The sequence below is a fragment of the Papilio machaon genome, chromosome Z (assembly GCF_912999745.1).
Source record: "Papilio machaon chromosome Z, ilPapMach1.1, whole genome shotgun sequence".
NCBI lineage: Eukaryota > Metazoa > Arthropoda > Insecta > Lepidoptera > Papilionidae > Papilio > Papilio machaon.
Genome location: NC_060016.1, coordinates 7933882 through 7953616, shown reverse-complemented (window position 1 = coordinate 7953616; position 19735 = coordinate 7933882). Strand labels below are relative to the sequence as shown.

General features: G+C 30.9%; 1 protein-coding gene across 1 annotated transcript; it reads right to left on the bottom strand.

Annotated features, from left to right (window-relative positions):
- Nucleotides 1-2144: 2144 nt before the first annotated feature.
- On the bottom strand, nt 2145-13760 carry LOC106717069 (major facilitator superfamily domain-containing protein 6-A). The gene is made up of 14 exons (XM_014510764.2): nt 13648-13760; nt 13184-13262; nt 12724-12862; nt 10403-10625; nt 9945-10119; nt 9443-9657; nt 9067-9280; nt 8606-8703; nt 7826-7979; nt 7308-7492; nt 6984-7233; nt 6670-6881; nt 6082-6274; nt 2145-2366 (listed from the first exon to the last, which is right to left on the bottom strand). The coding sequence occupies exons 2-14, from the start codon at nt 13251-13253 to the stop codon at nt 2281-2283; spliced, it is 2214 nt and encodes a 737-aa protein (XP_014366250.2). The 5' UTR covers nt 13254-13262; nt 13648-13760; the 3' UTR covers nt 2145-2280.
- Between the last annotated feature and the right edge of the window lie 5975 nt (nt 13761-19735).

The following is a 19735-nucleotide window of genomic DNA, read 5'->3' as shown; positions in this document are numbered from 1 at the left end:
AGCTACAAAAAACATACCAATATTATAGTCATATAATTTTAAATTACTCTGTATATCATTACAGTGAACACTACATGTAAAACTACTTAATATTAAACTATTTTGATTGTAATTTCTAAGAAACAAAATTTACATGGGACAAATTAAAAAGCATACTCTTTAAAATCAACGGGATAAGAAAGTATCAAATATTTAAAAACACAGCATATACCAGAATTAAAAACTCCTTTTGAAATCTGTTGAAAATAGTATAAAAAATGTGAATTGTTTCATTTATATACATTATACATACTATAATTTATTTCCCCTAAATTCAGGGTAATTTTTACAACAAGATGGTGGTATTATTTTTACGGGTAATAACCAACCAATTTGAAAAGAAGTTTAATATGGCCGCTTGTTTCCCAGATCTACAGTATATTATTTGACACAAATGACATCTGCGTTTGGGCGCATAATGTTCGAAAAATACTATTTTATTTTAGCTGATTTTACCCGTATTTTAACATATTAGTTATTACAAAGACTGTAAAGAACAACTAGTTTGTATTTTCTTCCTTATTTTGTATGAATACATGTGAATAAGTGCGTAGTTTCAGTACTTACGAGTGAAAGGTTATGTTTTTCTCTTTTCGCTCACTACGGCTTTTACAACCGACGATACAGCAGTATACCATGTTTTATAAACTTTACCTTACTAAAACTGTAATATCAAAATATTTTTGCACAATTACAGCCACTAAGTACTCACAATTTTCGAAAAATAGCACGAATGTCAAACTTTGTCAGGGACAACCTAGGTTGTTTGTAGGGGACAACCTTTGTTCCAAACAAAGCCCAAACCCTGGTACGCAGAAAGGGACGGAAGATAGTTATCCCTGTCTTTGTCACGTCACAGGAATTGTGTATAACTGTATCTCTCTCACTCACGGTATTATTATTACCGTGTCATAGACTTGATATAAAATTATAACCGTAGAAACCATAGAAAATTTAGCTACAATTCATACTCTCGTACTACAAACCTGGTGATCTTCGTAAATTATTTTAATACTGTACACCCGCGAATGTGGCAAACGAGCAAGTGGGAACCTGAATTTACGAATAAGGGAACGTAGACTAAAATTAAGCCTCTTGCAAGCAAACTCATCAGGAAAAACATGAAATTGCTTCCACTTCACGCTTGTTTTGTGTGGACATGGTGTATTTCACCGGCCAACCTAGTCCGTCTTATACCATTTACCGAGATGAGGATCTATTGAGTGAAAGTCAACATAATTTTTCATAGCTTCGTTGTTAGTTAAAACTTAAAGGTTTGTGCATAACATTCAAATGGCAACAATATCTGAGGAAAATTTCAAACACACGAAATGAAACTAAGTTTTAATTTTTTATTTCATACATAAAGTTATTAAAAAGATTCAATTACACTAATAATTAAATACCCAGAACTTAAATATAGTACCATTGCACACAATAATTAAGATATACGTAAATCTGTTCCAAATCAAGACCTAAATACGGTAAATTGAAATTATGGATGGATTTTGACTGCCGTGTTAATTTTCATCCCGTTCATTCTTTTTAAAAAATTGAGACAAAAATATGAATCAATACAAGTGACTGCAGTCCAAACCCATATTAAGTTTTATAATAACTAATATGTACAAATTTCATGATATAACTTTTCTGGTAAAAATAGGAAAAGGAAAGATTGAGGGGAGCCAAAGCTGCCTTCAACCTTTCTTTTTTTTTTGTTTACAAAATTTAGGTCTTTATTTGGCACTGCAACTATAAAATACAAAATATAATTTTTAAATAAAATGAGTAATATTAAATATTAGACGTAAATTGAAATTGCTAAATGCTGGATAGAATAACAACCAAGAGTTTCGTTTTGTGTTTCTGTTTCATCTATCTTTATTATTGTAAAGTGATATTCTGAACCTTAATACTTATCTTATAAGTAGGTAAAGTTAGCACAGAAATAAAGAAAAATGTGCTATGTTGAAAAAATTTGTATATACTTAAACTGCTATATAAATAATTATTTTGTTTATTTATACTTCTGTATAAATAAATAAAATAGGGAATTACTAAACAGAAATAAACAATTATGAGAGAGTATATTATCTAATGCTGCCACCTCATCCAAAGGAAAAACGACAATAGCACTTTTCTCCAACAATCCAAATTAACATAATAACTTACAAAAATATTTTAAAACATAATTCTTAGGATTTTACTATAGTATATCTATAACCTTAAACATTAACTTGTTTAGTGTTCCGCGTTGAAATCTGTCATCTCTTGCAATATATAGTTTGGATCGTACAGATTTTCATAACGAATTATAGATGAGTAAGCTGTAAGAACAAAAAAAAACAAAATTAATGACATGCAAACAGCAACATAAAACATGCATAATGGACATGGAAGTATTCTGTGATAATTTAACAGACATGCACATATCATACAAGCAATAATGTAAAAATTTGGAATATACTTGCTTCTTACGCATCCGTATGGTAACAATCTTCGACACATTTTTCATTTTATCACATTTTGATAACAATTTGGTTAACCAAATATTAATTAACTAACATTAGAATTAACAAACAGAACAATTAACAAAACATCCTAAATAAACACAAAGTATTTAATTAATAAAAAGAAAAAAATCAAACACAGGCTTTATAATGCCTAATAGTTTATTTCAATTAAAAAGTACACTAACACATAAACATAATACTGGATATAATAGGAACATAATATTACGATGAATAAAAAACATACGTATAAAGTCAAAAAGACATTCCTAAATACTATTCCTAAATGGATATAAGATTAAATTGATAGACATTTATTGAGCTATCGAAGCAGCAAGTCGAAAGGAATAATATAAATAAAAAAAAACAATAAGCAATAAAAGTACGAAAACAAAACCTTTATAAGGTTAAAAAAAAATCACAGACAAAAATGAAGTATCTTGCGTTTTGTAATTAACTACTGGTAGTATAAATTTAGGTCTTATTGGGTAAGTTTGATTATTACTGAAACATGGAATAAAAAAGAAACATTGAACGAATCGGTGGAGTCATTCAAAAGTATAACAAGCTTAAAGTCAAGAATGGGGATGATAAGTAAATGACTGATGACAAAAATTGGATAATTTACAGCTACATAATGTAAATAATTAAATGTTTATCAAAGTTTACAGTTTATTATTAAATAACAAAAATCCTGGGATATCAAAAACATCATTAGAAAAGTGAAAAATTAAAGTTTGGTCCACATTTGAAGTTTTCAAAGAAATACAATTTAAAGCATTACATTTCTTGAATTAGTCTCTCGTCTTTAAAAGTACGTATAATTTCATACATCTCTAATCTTTCTCGTTTCCACTTGCATACTTTACTCCACATCTTATGTAGATAGCGTTTTCATTCCATGATTCATTAGAAAAAATTTGTTCGTGCATACATTTTTAAAGTAGAAAAAAATTGTCTTCAACTGTGAAATATTACTAGATTTTTTTAAATAAAAATATTGGTAATGATGGTCGTAAATTAATCCTGGATGCAATAGGCTTATATTTATCATAGTTACGATTTCCAGAATGAAAATAATAATTCGTAACGAAAACAGAAGAAACATATTCCAAATTTTTAAAGTATTGTAAAAAATAAAAAAAAATTACATTTTGATTTTACAGATATGGCTTGTTTCTATTGTGATGATTTACTAAAGGGTTTTCTTATCAATAAATTATTTTAAAATTCCTATGTACATAATACATTTGAAACATATTTTGAGCGATATCAAATATCCACCTAATTGTTATAGCATTAAGGTATAAGATACAATACAAATCAATTGAATCCTAAAACATGTGTTTTTTCGAGAGTAAGTAGCGATACAAAAGCACCATTCATAAATGCATCTCAGATAATTAATTACTGGAAATAAGACTAGAATAATAATCGACACAAATCAGTCAAAAATTACTCCTCATAATACAATGGAAAAATATCTTAAAAGAAATACTTTGACAGTGAATTCAATGGATAAATTATCAAGATCTTATAAGCAAAGGAGAAGAAAAGAGAGCGAGAAAGATTATAAAACGAAATAAAACTTGTCCTAATATTGCATGATAGTCGAAAAGTTGAGAAATTATACAAAAAACGTGGCGTTAAGTCTACCGAGAAGAAATAGTGAACAGAGCTGCCTTATGTATCCAATCTATGTGCTAAATTTCACCCTAATCCAGAATAATGCTGTAGAGGTATAGATAAGTTACGAATAGCACTTTTACATAACATGTTTCATATTAGTTACATTATTATTCTAACGTCGTTTCAAAGTTAAGTTATAATATATAAGCATAATACAAATTTCAAGTTTTTATTTCGTGATATCACTATTTTTTTTTGTAAAATATATATGCTTAAATCTCACCTACACATTAAGTATACGATTTTATTATTTAATTTAATCAATTTTAAAATTTAATAATATTACGAGCCTTACGCTATGCGAGTTTAGACATACAGAGTTCCACGGTATTCAAGTCATTGAAAGAAATATTAATTTTAAGAAAAATAATAATAACACAGCCAATATTTTATAAGGACAGATGTCAATTATTTTAAATTTGAGCAAATAAACATAAGGTATGATAAATTATTTAACAAAATTCAAAATGTAAATACACTACAATATCTCGAAAAAAAAACCGATTTTAATTAAATAAATGTATAATACTGTTACCTTTATATAACAACTGTCCCTTTAAGAAAATATAATACATATCAACTAATTTAATAGATATAAGAAATCATAGGAAAGTATTCGTAATAATTCATACCTTACTCTAATTTTCCTATAATTACAAAGTATTTATTAAATTTGTTTATAAACGATTATAAGCAAATTTATTAAACATTTGGGCAGTGGTACTTACTGGTTAGTCTGGTCGATTTTTTTTTTAAATTTGGAATGATATAATACTAATCCTATAAACTCTAAACGAATATTAGGTATTATAAGATTGAAACTTTATACCGGCTCGTGGATAGATAGGAGTGTAGTAGAGTAGAGTGGAGTGTGTAGAGACAAGAGTGGCATTGTGGCGTATTGTTTCACTTCCCCGCGTCCTTTTATACTCAGATAATACCTAATAAAATTGTGTTCTGTGTGGCATTCAAATGGCGAGCCGACATAAAGTTAGAATAAAATTGTATATATATTACTACTAATTATTAGTTTTTTTTTATTTATCACGCCTTATAAAATGTAAAAGCAGAGCGAGACATAAAATAAATAATAAAAAGAGAAATGATTGAAATAAATATTAATAAATAAGAATAAATAATTTTTGAAAATAAATGCTTACAGCGTTTTTCAATTGCGCAAAATAATTGCTTTTAGCAAGTAAACTTTTGTTCGCAAATTATCAATTTTTATACTTAAATAGTAAACAGATTACAATTTTACGTATAAGTAGATATATTAATTATAAACGTAAAGTAGACGGCGAATTTAAATAGTAAGGCGTTGATTAAAGTTTATTATATACTATTGATTGTATATACATAAATATTTACATTGCAAACTTAGTCAGTTAGTTTATCTCAAGAAATGCCGAATAATATAGAAAAAAAATTATTAAAATACTGGTCCAAAAGAACGATTTTACGGAACGTCTTGAAAAACAAGGCTTAGAGAAAGTAAAAATATATAATTGTTTAATTTATAATTCAATAGATAATAAATGGGAACATAATTGGACTATTTGGTGGGATGGATGACTTAAGGTAAATCCTTTGCTTGTAAAATGGCTTCAATGACAAAGAAATTTACCCTTAGCTCAATTAGTAAAGAAATAGAAATATTGAATTAATATTAAATTATGTTATTTTGTTAATTGTCCAATGTATAAATTACAAATGATTTTAATCATTACTTTGAAAATACCGTCTACTTTTAACTCTTAACTTACGTATGATATAAATGTAAACTATAATATAATTATTAAAAAAAAAAGAATTTACTATTCAGCAACCACTGGTTGATTACCTTTCGTCAGTTCAGCATGACGAACTTTGTCCCTTATTAAGTACTGCACAAATACATGAATAGCGCAACATATAAGTGAACCAATACCAAACCATAGGAAGGTATTTGAACCACCATATTTTTCGTACATTCTCCCACCAATAAAACTGCCTAGAGAAGTGCCAACTCCTTCGAAAACTGCTCCAACGAGACCCTGAAAATGATTATTATTTAATTTTACTAGTTAATATTCGATATTAAAAGTCGCTGTGCAGTATTTTACATGCGACGTGAGAATACAGTACGCAGTCACTTGAGCCGCTAAGATATTTTAAAAGACGTATACTTCATAATCCAATGTATAAATATTTAAAAAAGACCTGCCGAGCTAATATTGTATTTACTTTTTATAAATGCGAATGTTTAGATGAATGGATGGATGATTGAAGGTATCTCCAGAATGACTCAACGGATCTTGATTATATTAGGCATATATGTAGCGCATAGGCTACTTTTTAAGATTTTTTTTTCAATTTCTTATTATTACTTATTTATAAATCAAAAAACACAATAACATAAATTAAAATAATAATATATTAAGTTAAATACCTGTACAGTAGTTTCAGTTCCCGGTGGAGACACAACATTAGCGTAGGATGCCATCGTTGGATAAAACATTCCGAATGTTATACCTTGTAACATCTCTATTGGCAACACCCACCATGCGTTAGTGAGAAGGGAATATAAAACAAAACGTACACCGAAAGCAAACAGCACTAGACTCATCATATTCACATGACCTAACTTTTTAAGAATGTAACCTGAAAATTAAAACCAAATATTTTATTTCAAAATTACTTAACACGTTTGTAACTTCTATTTATCTTAAGATTAGTTCACGTTTAATTTTTTTAGTCACTTACCGGATGCAAACATAAAGGGTATTTCTCCACCGAATGTCTGAATAGCGCTAACCAGTCCTTGCAATGTTTTAACATAATCAGAATTATCACAGCCATAAATATCTTCTAGAAGCCAGAAGAGGAATTGCCAAAGAAGACCTGTGCATAGCCCAACAGCTATAGTCCATAACATAAACACAAGTGTTGGTAACGAAGAAAGCAAAGTACCAACATCTATTAAAATATTAACTGACATTTTCGTTGATTCACTCTGAAAACCGAAATTACAAACGTAAAAAAAAAAAAAGTAAATAATTAAAAATTAATAAAGTTTAAACAACTTACCCTAATGAAGCATGATACAATAACATCTCCGCACATAAATACAAACATAAGTATAAAAGCGATTGTGTAATCTTTGTATGCACCATCACTGAACCAGTCAATCAATGTACCAGTCAGTAAGGAGAATATACCCCAGCCAACGGAACCCCAAAGTCTTTGTTTCCCATACAAAGCAACTCGTGGTCCTGAAAGTAATTTTATAATGTTTACCAATGAAAACTTATAGATAGACAAAAAACAATTTAAAACTTGTCTATTATTTAATCTTAGTAATATTCTAAATGCGAATGTTTGGATGGATGAATTACAAGGTATCTCCAAAACGGGTCAACAGATCTTGATGAAAATTGGCATAAATGTAGAACACTATCTGGAAGAAAACATAGGTTACTAATTAAGTTTTTTTAATACCGTACAGACGGAGTCGCGACCGACAGCTAGTGTTTCAATAACATTTAACTATGTCACTGCATTTAAGATAAAAGAATACTGAATATATTTTTTAAGTACATTCATACCTAAAACATTGAAACATATAGCATCTGCAAAAGTCACTACCACGGCTTGACCAATCCAACTTATTATCATCAAGAGGAAAAACAGCCAAAATTGTCTTGTATATTGTGTTGAATTGTTACGACTTTCAGTTGCTGTTTGAAACCATTCATTAATCTGGAAAAGTTAAATAAAACGGAAACATGTGTATATTCCTAGTTGTACAAATAAATAATGTAATTCATTTGAGACCGTACTATCCCTATAGTGGTTATATCATGGTTTATAATATTCTAAAAATCTAAGCTATGCTCCAACTTTAGGTCGTAAAATATCTAGACTTGTATTTTAAACTGCTGATGTTATCATCTTATCTGTATAGTCCCTTATGTAATTGTCATATCTGCTTAGATATTTTTTTATATGATGCAAACAAGCAAACCGTCACGTGAATTCGCCGAAATAGCGAGGCGACCGTTCCCCATGGACATTTGCAATTGCAGATGCGTTGCCTACCTTTAATCAACAGAGAAGGGGACGCACAGAAAGAGGATATTTCCTCTTCCTATGCGTCCCCTCCTCCACCAAATCCACTTCCCATCCTTTTCTAATAAGCAAAAATTGTGAAGGGAAAGAACACTAAAATTTGGCCTCCGGTACCACATTCATCAGACTGTACACGGAATTGCTTCCAATTGACGTCTGTCTTCTGTATAGTCGTGGTATTTCACTGAGCGAGGACAATTCCTGCAACAGATGTTGTTGTTGCTGGCTACCACTGTTAAAAGTCTAAGTATACTTACAGCCATATTGTCACATTTTATATTACAACTTGGATAAAAAACATCTTTCCCAGTTTCAAATGCATCTTCTTTCATACAATTTGGATAGTGAATGGAACCTGAAAGATAACAAATCATAAAAAATTTACACAAATAGACCAAATAAAGTCATTAAAATATAGTTGATCCTAGATAAGCGAGAAACCGCTATAAAAGAGAGTAATAGTCCAGTCACGACGGACAACCTCCATAAGCGAGAAAGTCGCGTTATAAACCTTTATTAGTGAGAAACATATCGCGGTCCCTTTAGATTCTCGCTTACCCAGGTTCGACTTTATATTCACAGTTATATGAGGGTCACCCAAAATCTACGGTTTTGGGCACCAAAATCGATGTATAGTTTGATTGTGGGGTTTTGGGCCTCCGCTTCATTTTAGTCTACTATTACAATATTAATTTATTAATAATTCAATAATTCATACCATCAGGCAGTTTAATATGATTAAGCTGAACAAATGCACACTCTTCTTCAGTAATTACTGTAGAAAGCAGTACACTTCCAACGAATGATAGATTTTTAGGGAATTCAGTTCCAATTCTGGTCTTTGGACGGCATGTTTTAGCTGCATCTGCCTTCCAAGCTTCACAAATCTCCATAAGACGCCAAGGAGCTGATTTGTCCAAGTCACAAGAAACCTAAAATGGAAATAAATTTATACAATTAAAAAATAAATATAATGTATATGACTAATTTGCTTTAATAAGACATTTTCACTATTAGTAATTTCAGATCTTATCACATCTTTGACACTTTAAACAAAATCATATCATTGTACGTAAAAAAATTAAATAAAATACCTGGCATTCATCATTAGTTTGGTTAGCGGCTTCTTTAAAAGCATTTGAATTGTTTGAACATAGGCGGAAATTGAGCAATTTATTTGAGCAAGTCATTATCGGTTTTGAACTGCCTATTGCCATTGACAACTTTGAGTTGGTACAATTCATTGTACAAGATTGATTGAGATCACGATATCCATCACCAATGTGGCAATGTGGTGTATAAGGGTATCCTAGAATAATAAATTTTAAGCATTTAAAACAATATTAATTTAAATAACTAATAATTATTATTAGAAACAATAACTGTGAATTCAAAAACCATGAGATCAAAATCTCCATTTAAAACATAATGTTATTTATGTTTTGTCTAAAGACATGTTTTATACAGAGTTTGGTCAAACAAATCCACGGTATGTCAATCAGCATCCATTCATCCATTTTGTCAGAATAGAACACTCATACGTACTTAGGTAAAAATTATCAGATAATTGTCAAATAGTCACTTTTAGTTACTAACCATCTAATTTTACTGCATCTGCATTTAAATACAAGCATTGATCATCTCTAATGTCAGCATTATTAATATGTGCTGTGTATTCTATTAGATCCGTTTCGCTGTAACAATATTGTGGCATATGCCAATGTTCGCAGACAGTTTGCCACATTTTGGGAGAGTCCATCACACAGCTCATCTGTAAAAACAATGGAAATAAATAAAATATATAATAAAGTCATTAATTTTCAACTTTAAAACTCCTTGCTTTTTAACATTAGCACCATAATAAAAATTATTCACAGTCACCCAATTGACATCTACAATACCAAAGATTAATGAAGGATCTTAAATCATCAGTTTGGAAATACTCAGTACACAACATTCTATTCTTTTGGCAGACAGACCAGACCACTCCTTGCTTGTAATATCAATATTACTTCTTTTAAATTGGATTATTTTAAATAAAGGAATATACTTACATTACATTTCGAGGTACCATTCATATTTCCTAAAGAGTTTTTACTACACTGATTAATTGAATTTGCATCTTGATAGCAACTACGAAGAAATGATGCCCCATTGCCACACTCTAATTGTACAGATGACATGCTCCCTGTTTCACCAGGTATTGTATAAATAGCCGAAAAACTAACTATAGTCACAATTTGGAATATAATAAATATTGATTTTTGTTTTTTAAACCTGTAACGAAAGACGTTAGATGTAAACAAATAACAATAAAGTAATGTATTAACTTAATGTAGATTTCAATATATAGGTTGCATTTGCTTAGATGAAAGTGAATGATTTTTAAGTTGCATTATTTGTGAACACAATTTTAATCATATGAAAAAAGCAGATATCAACATAACTATAGTGTAATACTAAGGGACTTATCTTAATTGCAGCTAGATAAAATCAGGACATGGATTATAGTTAAACTGTATTATCATTTTTATCTTTCATTGTTTTATTTCAGTTTTAAATAAAATAAAGCTAACAATAATCTACATTTGCAGATATTCAGATAGTCATTGTATTAAACGGCAATCGTAATAATAAAAGAAGAGAAAATAGTCATTTGATGATTCAGTTACTACATTACAGCAAAATGATATGTGTGTAGTACATCATCAGCCATATTTCAATTGACCTCTAATCAATTTCACAGATTTAAAGATCTACACATCTTCATCTATATAAAATTATATAACAGATTGTCACTTGTAACTAACTTCTCTGATTCATATTCAATAATCTGTGATTATCCAAACAAGGACTAAGTATGAATTGTTTACTAGTTCTGAGATGTATTAGTTATCATATATCAACCTTAGTTGGAAACAACCCGAGTCACAGGTCAGGAAGATATAGCTGTGTTAGTGAGGTCGAATCTCGGATGCTCAATTGTTAAATCTTACTAATATTATAAACTAGCTTTTACCCGCGACTCCGTCCGCGCAGAATAAAAAAATGCACACAAGATAAAAAAGTTCCTATGTCCGTCTCCCTGTCAACTTTCTGCTAAATCAGTTCGACCGATCTTGAGTTATAAATAGTGTAACTAACACGACTTTCTTTTATATATATGGATGCGAAAGTTCAGATGGATGAATGGATGTTTGTTTGAAGGTATCTCCGGAACAACTCAATGGATCTTAATGAAATTTGGCAAAAATGTAGAACTTAGTGTGGAAGAATACATAGGCTGCTTAGTGCGCTTTTTATTAATTCTGCGGCGACACCTAGAATAACAAAAAACTTGAATAACATTTTCATAGAATAATCTACTTTAATGTATGGAATATTTTCGAAATATTTCGTCCACTTTATCTCACTTAAAATCACCATGACTAACTAACCTAAGTCCGCACTTTTTACCTAGTTCCTTTTTAATTTATTGTTATTCTGTTCCTTAATCACATATTTTTTGTCTTTGTTAAATGTCAGTCCTTAAATAACATTTTATATTCAATCAAAATAAGCATAAACATTCCTCAAAGGATTCATTTCCTTGAATTGTATAAAAACAAAAAAGGAATTTGTGTTACAATGTATTGTGCAAACTCGTTTTTCGGGTACCATATCAGAGTTGCTTGTTTTGAATTGCTTACATACCACAATTAAAAGTATAATTGCTTGAAAATTCAGTATGTAATTATCATTCTTTATCAAACTAAATACTTAATTTTTAAAGTTAATGCCATTTTATACATAACAAGATTATTATCTAAATAAAAACTATTTCAAATATGATACATGTCAATAACATGTTGTTCTGTGCAACTATTGCCGAAAGATTTGATTTAATCAGTTGAAACTGAATAAAATCATTGAGTTATTAGAATAGGTTCAAATCACGAAACGTGCATCTTGTATATAATACAACAGGCATACTGTATTCTTAAAAGAAATTTAATGTTCCCAATATTAAGATAAATTTAATATGGACACAGACAATAAAATGTTATATTTTTATCCTTAACACCAATATTATACACTTATTTATCACTAGCTGTCGCCCTCTTGTCTGCGCAGAATTAAAAAAATACTTAACAAGTAGCCTATGTGTTCTTCCAGTCAAAGTTATGTCAAATTTCTTCAAGGTCCGTTGAGCTATTCCAGACATACATTGAAACAAACATTCATCCATCTATCCATCCATCTGAACATTCGCATTTGTAATATTAGTAAGATTATTTGTTTGCTAGCTTACTACAGACAATACAATTTAATACTTTCACATACTAATTCAAACTTATCAATGTAAATTTTTTAAGAAATTTACATCATTACATACCTGTCAGCTATTATTCCAAACAAAGGTTTTGCCACTAAACCAAATATTGGTAAGACTGTATAAATTAGACCAACGGTTGCTGAGGAAAATCCTAACTGGCGAGCATATGTTGATAGATATGGGACAAGGGGAGCAGTTCCTAAAATAAAACTCAATAAATTAATTTATACACACAAGTTGGTGAGAGAATGCAACTGTGTTTAATGTGAATATTGTGTGAATTTAACTTTCTAAGCACATGTATACACTACTTTTCGTCTGAAGAGAATGAGAGGGCTGCGGTTTTGTTGTTACTCAGGCACTATGATAATGAAGACCATTCATAAGATGTAACTGTATGTATCATTAAAACAACCTGAATTATTTGAGCTTTAAATACTAAATGAAATTTTCTTTAATGTTTAAGGTAAGTTAGCATAGGGGTTTAGGGTTCGAAGTAAAATTAAGAAATCTCCCTCACCAGCATTGAAAAGAAAGTAATGTCCTTTTATGGGCAACAGTTTTTTATCAATCTTCATGTTTTTTAACATTGCTTGCACCTGTAAACGGGTAATAGAGTCAAAAAACATGCTATGTTACTTAACGATTTTGTAACATAACTGATATATTAAAACGATTAAAAAACGTAAAAAAAGGTAGGCATTGGTTATAAAAATAATCTACTGCTTGAAAATAAATTATATTTAGATAAATTATGAATTGTTATTATAATCCAATATTAATTGAAAAATATACAACTCTAATGGGTTAATGAATCGTCATATTACATAGTTTCTGGTGTATTACAAAGTAAAGTATTTGTTTAAAATTGATTTAAGCGACAAACACGGAACATAACCAATAAAAAATTTCAATATGGAAATATTTAATCAATTGAGTAAATGAAATAATTTAAGCACAAAAATGGTAATAAGAAGTAATAACCTTTAATTTATAAATAAGTTACCATTACAGTTTGAGAACCACGAGTCACTGTTTGATTTTTTACTGTACATCAATTTACTGCAAAATAAAGTAAATGTCGCGATAAACAATAAAATATGATAACTACTATCTTCGATAATAAAGATAACAATTTGGAAATAAAATGCCCTCTTTTTATCGATTTTAAAATTATACCGTTGTCACCAGTCTAAGAAACAAATTAAAAATAATAATTTCTAGGAAGAAGCAAAACTGAAATGAAGTATTGACCCAATGGTGGCAGTGTTTAGCAATAGCACTAGAGATGGGTGATTTTTTTGTTTCAACGTTGTTCCAACCGTTAACCGATTTTCGGTCAGCTAGTTGAATTTTACGTAAGGTTACATAGGATTTAATATATTATGCCACTGGTTATTCAGGTCGTCTTTTATTTTTTTTCCGATAGTCTTTAGTCCTTCTTTATTCAATGTAAAATAAACTAATTGTAGGTCAAGCAACAACTGCTTGTCAACTAGTTAAAAAAGGCAATTAACGTTTCGTTTCGTTGATGCTAAAACTGTTTACGACCCATCACTAAACGCAATAACTCACTCATTCTGCATTTCTGCCAATAATTTAATGGCCGCTAGCTTTTATAAAGACTGTTATTGGCTTTTAATCAACACAATCATTTTTAAAAGTAAATAAGCCTATATCTTATTAAATTATTAATGGTATATAAAAATCTCACTATTATATAATCTTACTAATATTTTAAATGCGAATGTTTAGATGGATGGATGGATGGATGTTTGTTTGAAGGTATCTCCGGAGCGGCTCAATGGATCTTGATGAAATTTGAACATAATCACAAATATAGAACATAATCTGGAAGAACACATACGCTACTAGGCTTTTTTAATTCCGCTCGGACGGAGTCGTGGGCCAATCCAATAAATCCAAGTTTTATTACCGGAGCGAAGCTAGCGCTAATAAGTAGATAATTTAGACTTAAAATTAAAATTAATACATACTAGCTATCGCCCGCGACTCTAGAAACTAAATAACTTAAAGTAGCCTTTGTGTTCTTCCAGACCATTTGTGAAAATTTCATCAGTATCCGTTCTGAAGATACCTTCAGACAAACATCCATGTATCCACACATTCGCATTTATAATATTAGTAAGATTAATCAGTCTGATATTACATACGTCCCAGATACGTGTGGGAGACAGTAACTTCAAAGTGTAAATTGGAATTGGCTATGAGGATTTCACTTACAAGGTTTATCACAATTGCAAAGAGACCTACAATTGGTGGGAGAGAAGCACACTTAAATGTTTTAACACAAAATACGTGCTAATCGTGGAGATACGGAAACTATAGCACCTAGTTTATTTTTTAGCTTTAATATAAATGTTAACACAAAGATGGATAAAATAACTCAAAACACGTGCAAGCACTAAAACTCTTAAAATGAGAATGAGTTAGATCCGAACCGAATACCAAATGGATCTAAAAAAAGAACACCTGAAGTTTTTATTTTTTATTATAATTCTGTGTATCAAGATACAACATAACGCATAACGGCTTTAAGGAATGAAAATAAAGCATAGGAATAATTATTTTTTACCGACCCGATAAGGTCAATTTCGACGGTCTCTTGTGTTTAATGTTTGTGTATTTTATTGTGAATAAATTAAATTTTTTATACTTACAAAACTAATGTTCTAAATTTGTAAATCTATGGAATTAACTGGCCCAAATGATACTGAACAAAATGTATGTACTATATTTATTTCCATCAATCCAAAAAATACCAGTGACTTAAAATAAATTTCAATTAAATTATTTAATTCATAAGTAGTAGTAATATCCTCTCATCTTTCATTAATCCTTTAAATAATCGGCGTATAGTGATTTCCCTAATTGAAACTTGAGCCTGTATACATCTTAGTGGGATAATTCCTGGTACGGCAGTAAATGGATATTGGCGCTACATTGTACACTGCATTGCATTGTCCCATGGGCGTCGCTGAGGAGGGTATCCGGGGGGGGGGGCAGCTGGTAGAGAATCGAAAAATTAATATTGATATAAAATATATTCATATACTACATCGATCATGCTAATATTATAAATGCGAATGTTTAGATGGATGGATGGATGTTTGTTACAAGGTATCTCCAGAACGGTTCAACGGACCTCGATGAAATTTGGTATAGATTTAAAACATAGTCTGGAAGAATAGATAGGCTACTAATTAAGTTTTTTTATTTAATTCCGCGCGGACGGAGTCGTGGGCAACGGCTAGTATATTATTATAAATTCATATACTACAAATTGCTAAGGTGCCTACAGTAATTAAAAATCCACATAGACACTACTTGTCAGTTTTTCAAGAAATAATTGGACCTTATATTGATAAGCGTTCCTTTATGAACTCAATAAATAATTTTTACTAGGCCCCCTCACCCCCTTGATCTAGCCTAGATGATCGGCTAGTGACGCCTTTGCATTATGCTTGTATCGCGTATTGGGTTTAAAATATCTAAATCGTAGATTCGTTAATTTATAATTAGTAATTTTTAAAGATTATTATGTTCTGCTTTTAATGTTCGCTTATTTTCAAAAGATTTAAAATTCAAAGTTTTGGTAGTTGACTCTATATTTTGTTAACAGATGGCGTTAGTATGCAAATATACTGTGGGTTAATATGGTAATAGATGGCGTTAATGGTCTTTATTTTAGTGTACTGCGAGTTTGAAAATTCAGAGATCTCATTGAACTGAACTTATGCGGATAGTAGCGTGTTGCACATTCAAAATTAGGTATCGAAATGCCTTTTTATACAACGCCACCTTTCGGTGTCTTTACTGTGGTTGTGATATTCGGTACCGACTGCTTTAAGCGGTCGGTACCGAATATCTGTAAGCTGCATTTTATAGCGGCGACACAAAACTGCTCTTCGTGTACAATTGCCGAAACTCATACTTGCTTTAGAACTGATATATATTAAGTATTATATCATATCTGAACACAACGTGGTCAATCTAACCTACGCAATTCACTTCTCGCCATTTCGGGAGACGGAACGTGACTGGTGGCGAGCCCCGTCGCCGCCTTTTTCTCCCGGGAATTCCCACTTCTTTGAAATTTCTTTCCTTCTGATATGTGATGTTTTTGTTCATCGTAAGAACATCGGGTAAATGTACATATGTAAATCGGAAATCGAAAAACACATTGGTACATCGCGGGATTCGAACCCAGGACCTGCAGATTACAAGCCAAGTGCTTAACCTCTGAGCCACCGATGCTATGCTCGGCGTCATATCTATACTACAGTTGAAACCGCTGCGCTGTACTGCATGTTAGTGAATAAAACCATGTTAGAAAGATGAACGTGGTGTAATTGTAACCGAAAGGAGTTTGTGAATATATCAATGATCTGTTTGTAAATTGTAGAAATAGGAGACATAACGCTACCAAATATAGCAATTGTCGATACTGGATTTGCCTCTGTAATACTCCGTGAAAGAATATATTTAGGCTACAGGTTACAATCGAATGGTTATACATACAACCCCATACTCAAACGTACCTACATAATATCATGTGTCCATACAAGCGCACATTACCTTTCTATATGTCGGGATAAAATATGTTTGTCCATGTCGCACAACACCTACATTTTTAATTTTTCTCATAATTGTGAACAAGTTGTGAATTCTGAACAGTTTAATTCAGTTAGCGTTTTTTTTTAAATTCGTTAGCTATCTCAATTCAATGTTCATAGTACATTGTTATTGAAACTTTAAGAGGTGTTTCACAAGCCCAAGTAGAAAAAAAATCCGGAGGAAAACTGCTTTTTATATTCAACATTGCAATATTTAAAAACCAGTTACAATGTGAGGGCTGCTGTTGGTACACTTTGACGTTTTTCTAGTTTATAAAATAACTAACATACAGAGCTGGGCATTAACTCGTTAATCCGTTAATCGTTAATTAACGAAGTTAACATTTTGCTTAACGGATTAACTTTTAAGTTAACTTCAAAAAGTGTTAACGCTTTTGTTAACTTCCGTTAAACTCAACTTCCGTTAGTAAAAGTCAGTTAATCGTTAAATTAGAAACTTTGAGACGTGCTGTCATTTTGTTTACCACCACCACGCCACGCTCGTAAGTTCAGCTATGTTGGGCGACTGTCGGCGACTCGAATGGTGAATAAACGAGTTGATAATTGATATAATATGTGAAGTTCGCGTGCAATTGTGATGCATCAGAGCGTCCGGGAAAGACGTGACCAACAGGACAAAATCAAAAGAAGGTTCGAAGTAGTATATTTCATTACGAGTATATAAAAGCATGAGTATGTAATAGCCCACATTCCGAACGCTCTTCGTCCCTTCAATACGCCACTTTTTGAGCAACTGTATTAAAACACTTTTTTACTCGTGCTTTTTCTTTAGCTTTTCTAAACTTGTCTTTCCCAACTGTCAAAATAATGTCTGAAAGAATAACCAACCACGAAGTTTTTATGATTCATGCAAATATTTCTAAAAAGAAGCTTGTAATTTGTTACAATATCAGATTTAATGATTTGATTCAATGAATTAGGTTAGTTTTTATTTTATTTCATCTCATTAAATTTCATTTTCATTTCATATCAATAAAAATAATCTACTGAAGACTTGGTTGTTTGGGCATAGTTCCCTTTGCCTACCCAGAATGGGTGAAGAAAACAAAAAAATCTCTGTTTGTATTCTTTTACGGTTGGTGTCATTTTCCAAACATTTTAGTTAGTTGAGTTTATTGTGTTTTTATTATTCTATTAAATTGCTTAATTTTTTCGCAACTGTATCAAAAATAGTTGTTTAGTACACGTGCGAAACTGTCATTACAACTTGTTCCAACTGTCAACCCTCACCTTCGGCTGCGCCTCGGCTCGGGTAGGCATTTGTTGGAACTCTTTGCAATGTCAGGCTTTCCGCACTCGTAATGAAATATACTATAATATAATGCATTCATATTTGTCTCTAATACTAATGTGTACATTCTATAAATGTATAGTCAAATTACTATTTTAAACAAGTGTCGCAACATAAGTGTGAAATTAGTATGTATAATTTTGGTATGGTTAACTGTTAACGATTAACTTTAACTTGCGTTAAATTTTCGAGAACTTAACGCTTTAACGATTAACGAAGTTAATTTTTTAATTAACGAATTAACGATTAACGAAGTTAACTTTTCGATTAACTGTGCCCACCTGTGCTAACATATAAAGTAACATACGAGTATAGTTAATTGAGAACGTTAATAAAAGAAATTCGACGATCCTGTAACATAGAGGTTAGGTGAGATTTTTTTTCAGATGGATTCCTTGTCGAAATAAAATATTTTACCATAGCAGTAGATGTTTAAGACTTAATATTATTTAATTGAGAAAGAAGGTAATTACTAACTAATAAATAGTATCAGGATAATATTATATCTATTAATAGTTGCGTATACTCTGATTTAATAAAATACCTTGGTTGTTTTTTTAGAAGTGTAATTTTTTGTCTATAACATAAGCTACCCACTAAGTATTTAACATTATATTCATCGAACTTGTTAAGTTTTTCCTAGCCTTGATTTTTTATCTGAGAATTTTTTGAACTTACTAGAAATTCATTTTTGGATTTGATCATTGCTGTGTCAATCGGCAATGTATTTTAGGTATGTATAATGTTTCGGGAAATGCGATTGGGTGGCCCGCCTGAGGGCATTATTAAGTTCCGTAGCGAACCCTATTCTTGTAAGATTACGTGGAAGAATAAAAGTCGGGTCCTGTCTTGCTAAATTTCATAGTGATTACGATGCGACTCCTCCTACGCGCGCCATTGGCTTTAAGCGGTTAAGATCAGCCAATGGCGCCACGTGCTTCCCCACTCGTATGATATTCACAGTTACGTTTTCCTTGAACGATTGAATGTTCCATTTTCAAAAGAAAATTTCATAACGATTGTCCTAATGTTAAGTATTTTACGAGAGGAAAGACCTTAAGCAGGTGCGAGGAGCGTAGTTTCCTAACGTGTCTACCCTTTTCTTGTTTTCTTAATAATAAAT

What these genes read in the sequence shown, in the direction of transcription:
- LOC106717069 (XM_014510764.2), bottom strand. Translation starts at nt 13,253, where the DNA reads ATGTTAAAAAACATGAAGATTGATAAAAAACTGTTGCCCATAAAAGGA. An exon ending in TTTGGAATAATAGCTGACAG is followed by an intron (nt 10,626 to 12,723) that starts GTATGTAATGAT and finishes CTTTCGTTACAG; the next exon opens with GTTTAAAAAACAAAAATCAA. An exon ending in TCATGCTGAACTGACGAAAG is followed by an intron (nt 2,367 to 6,081) that starts GTAATCAACCAG and finishes TTGTTCTTACAG; the next exon opens with CTTACTCATCTATAATTCGT.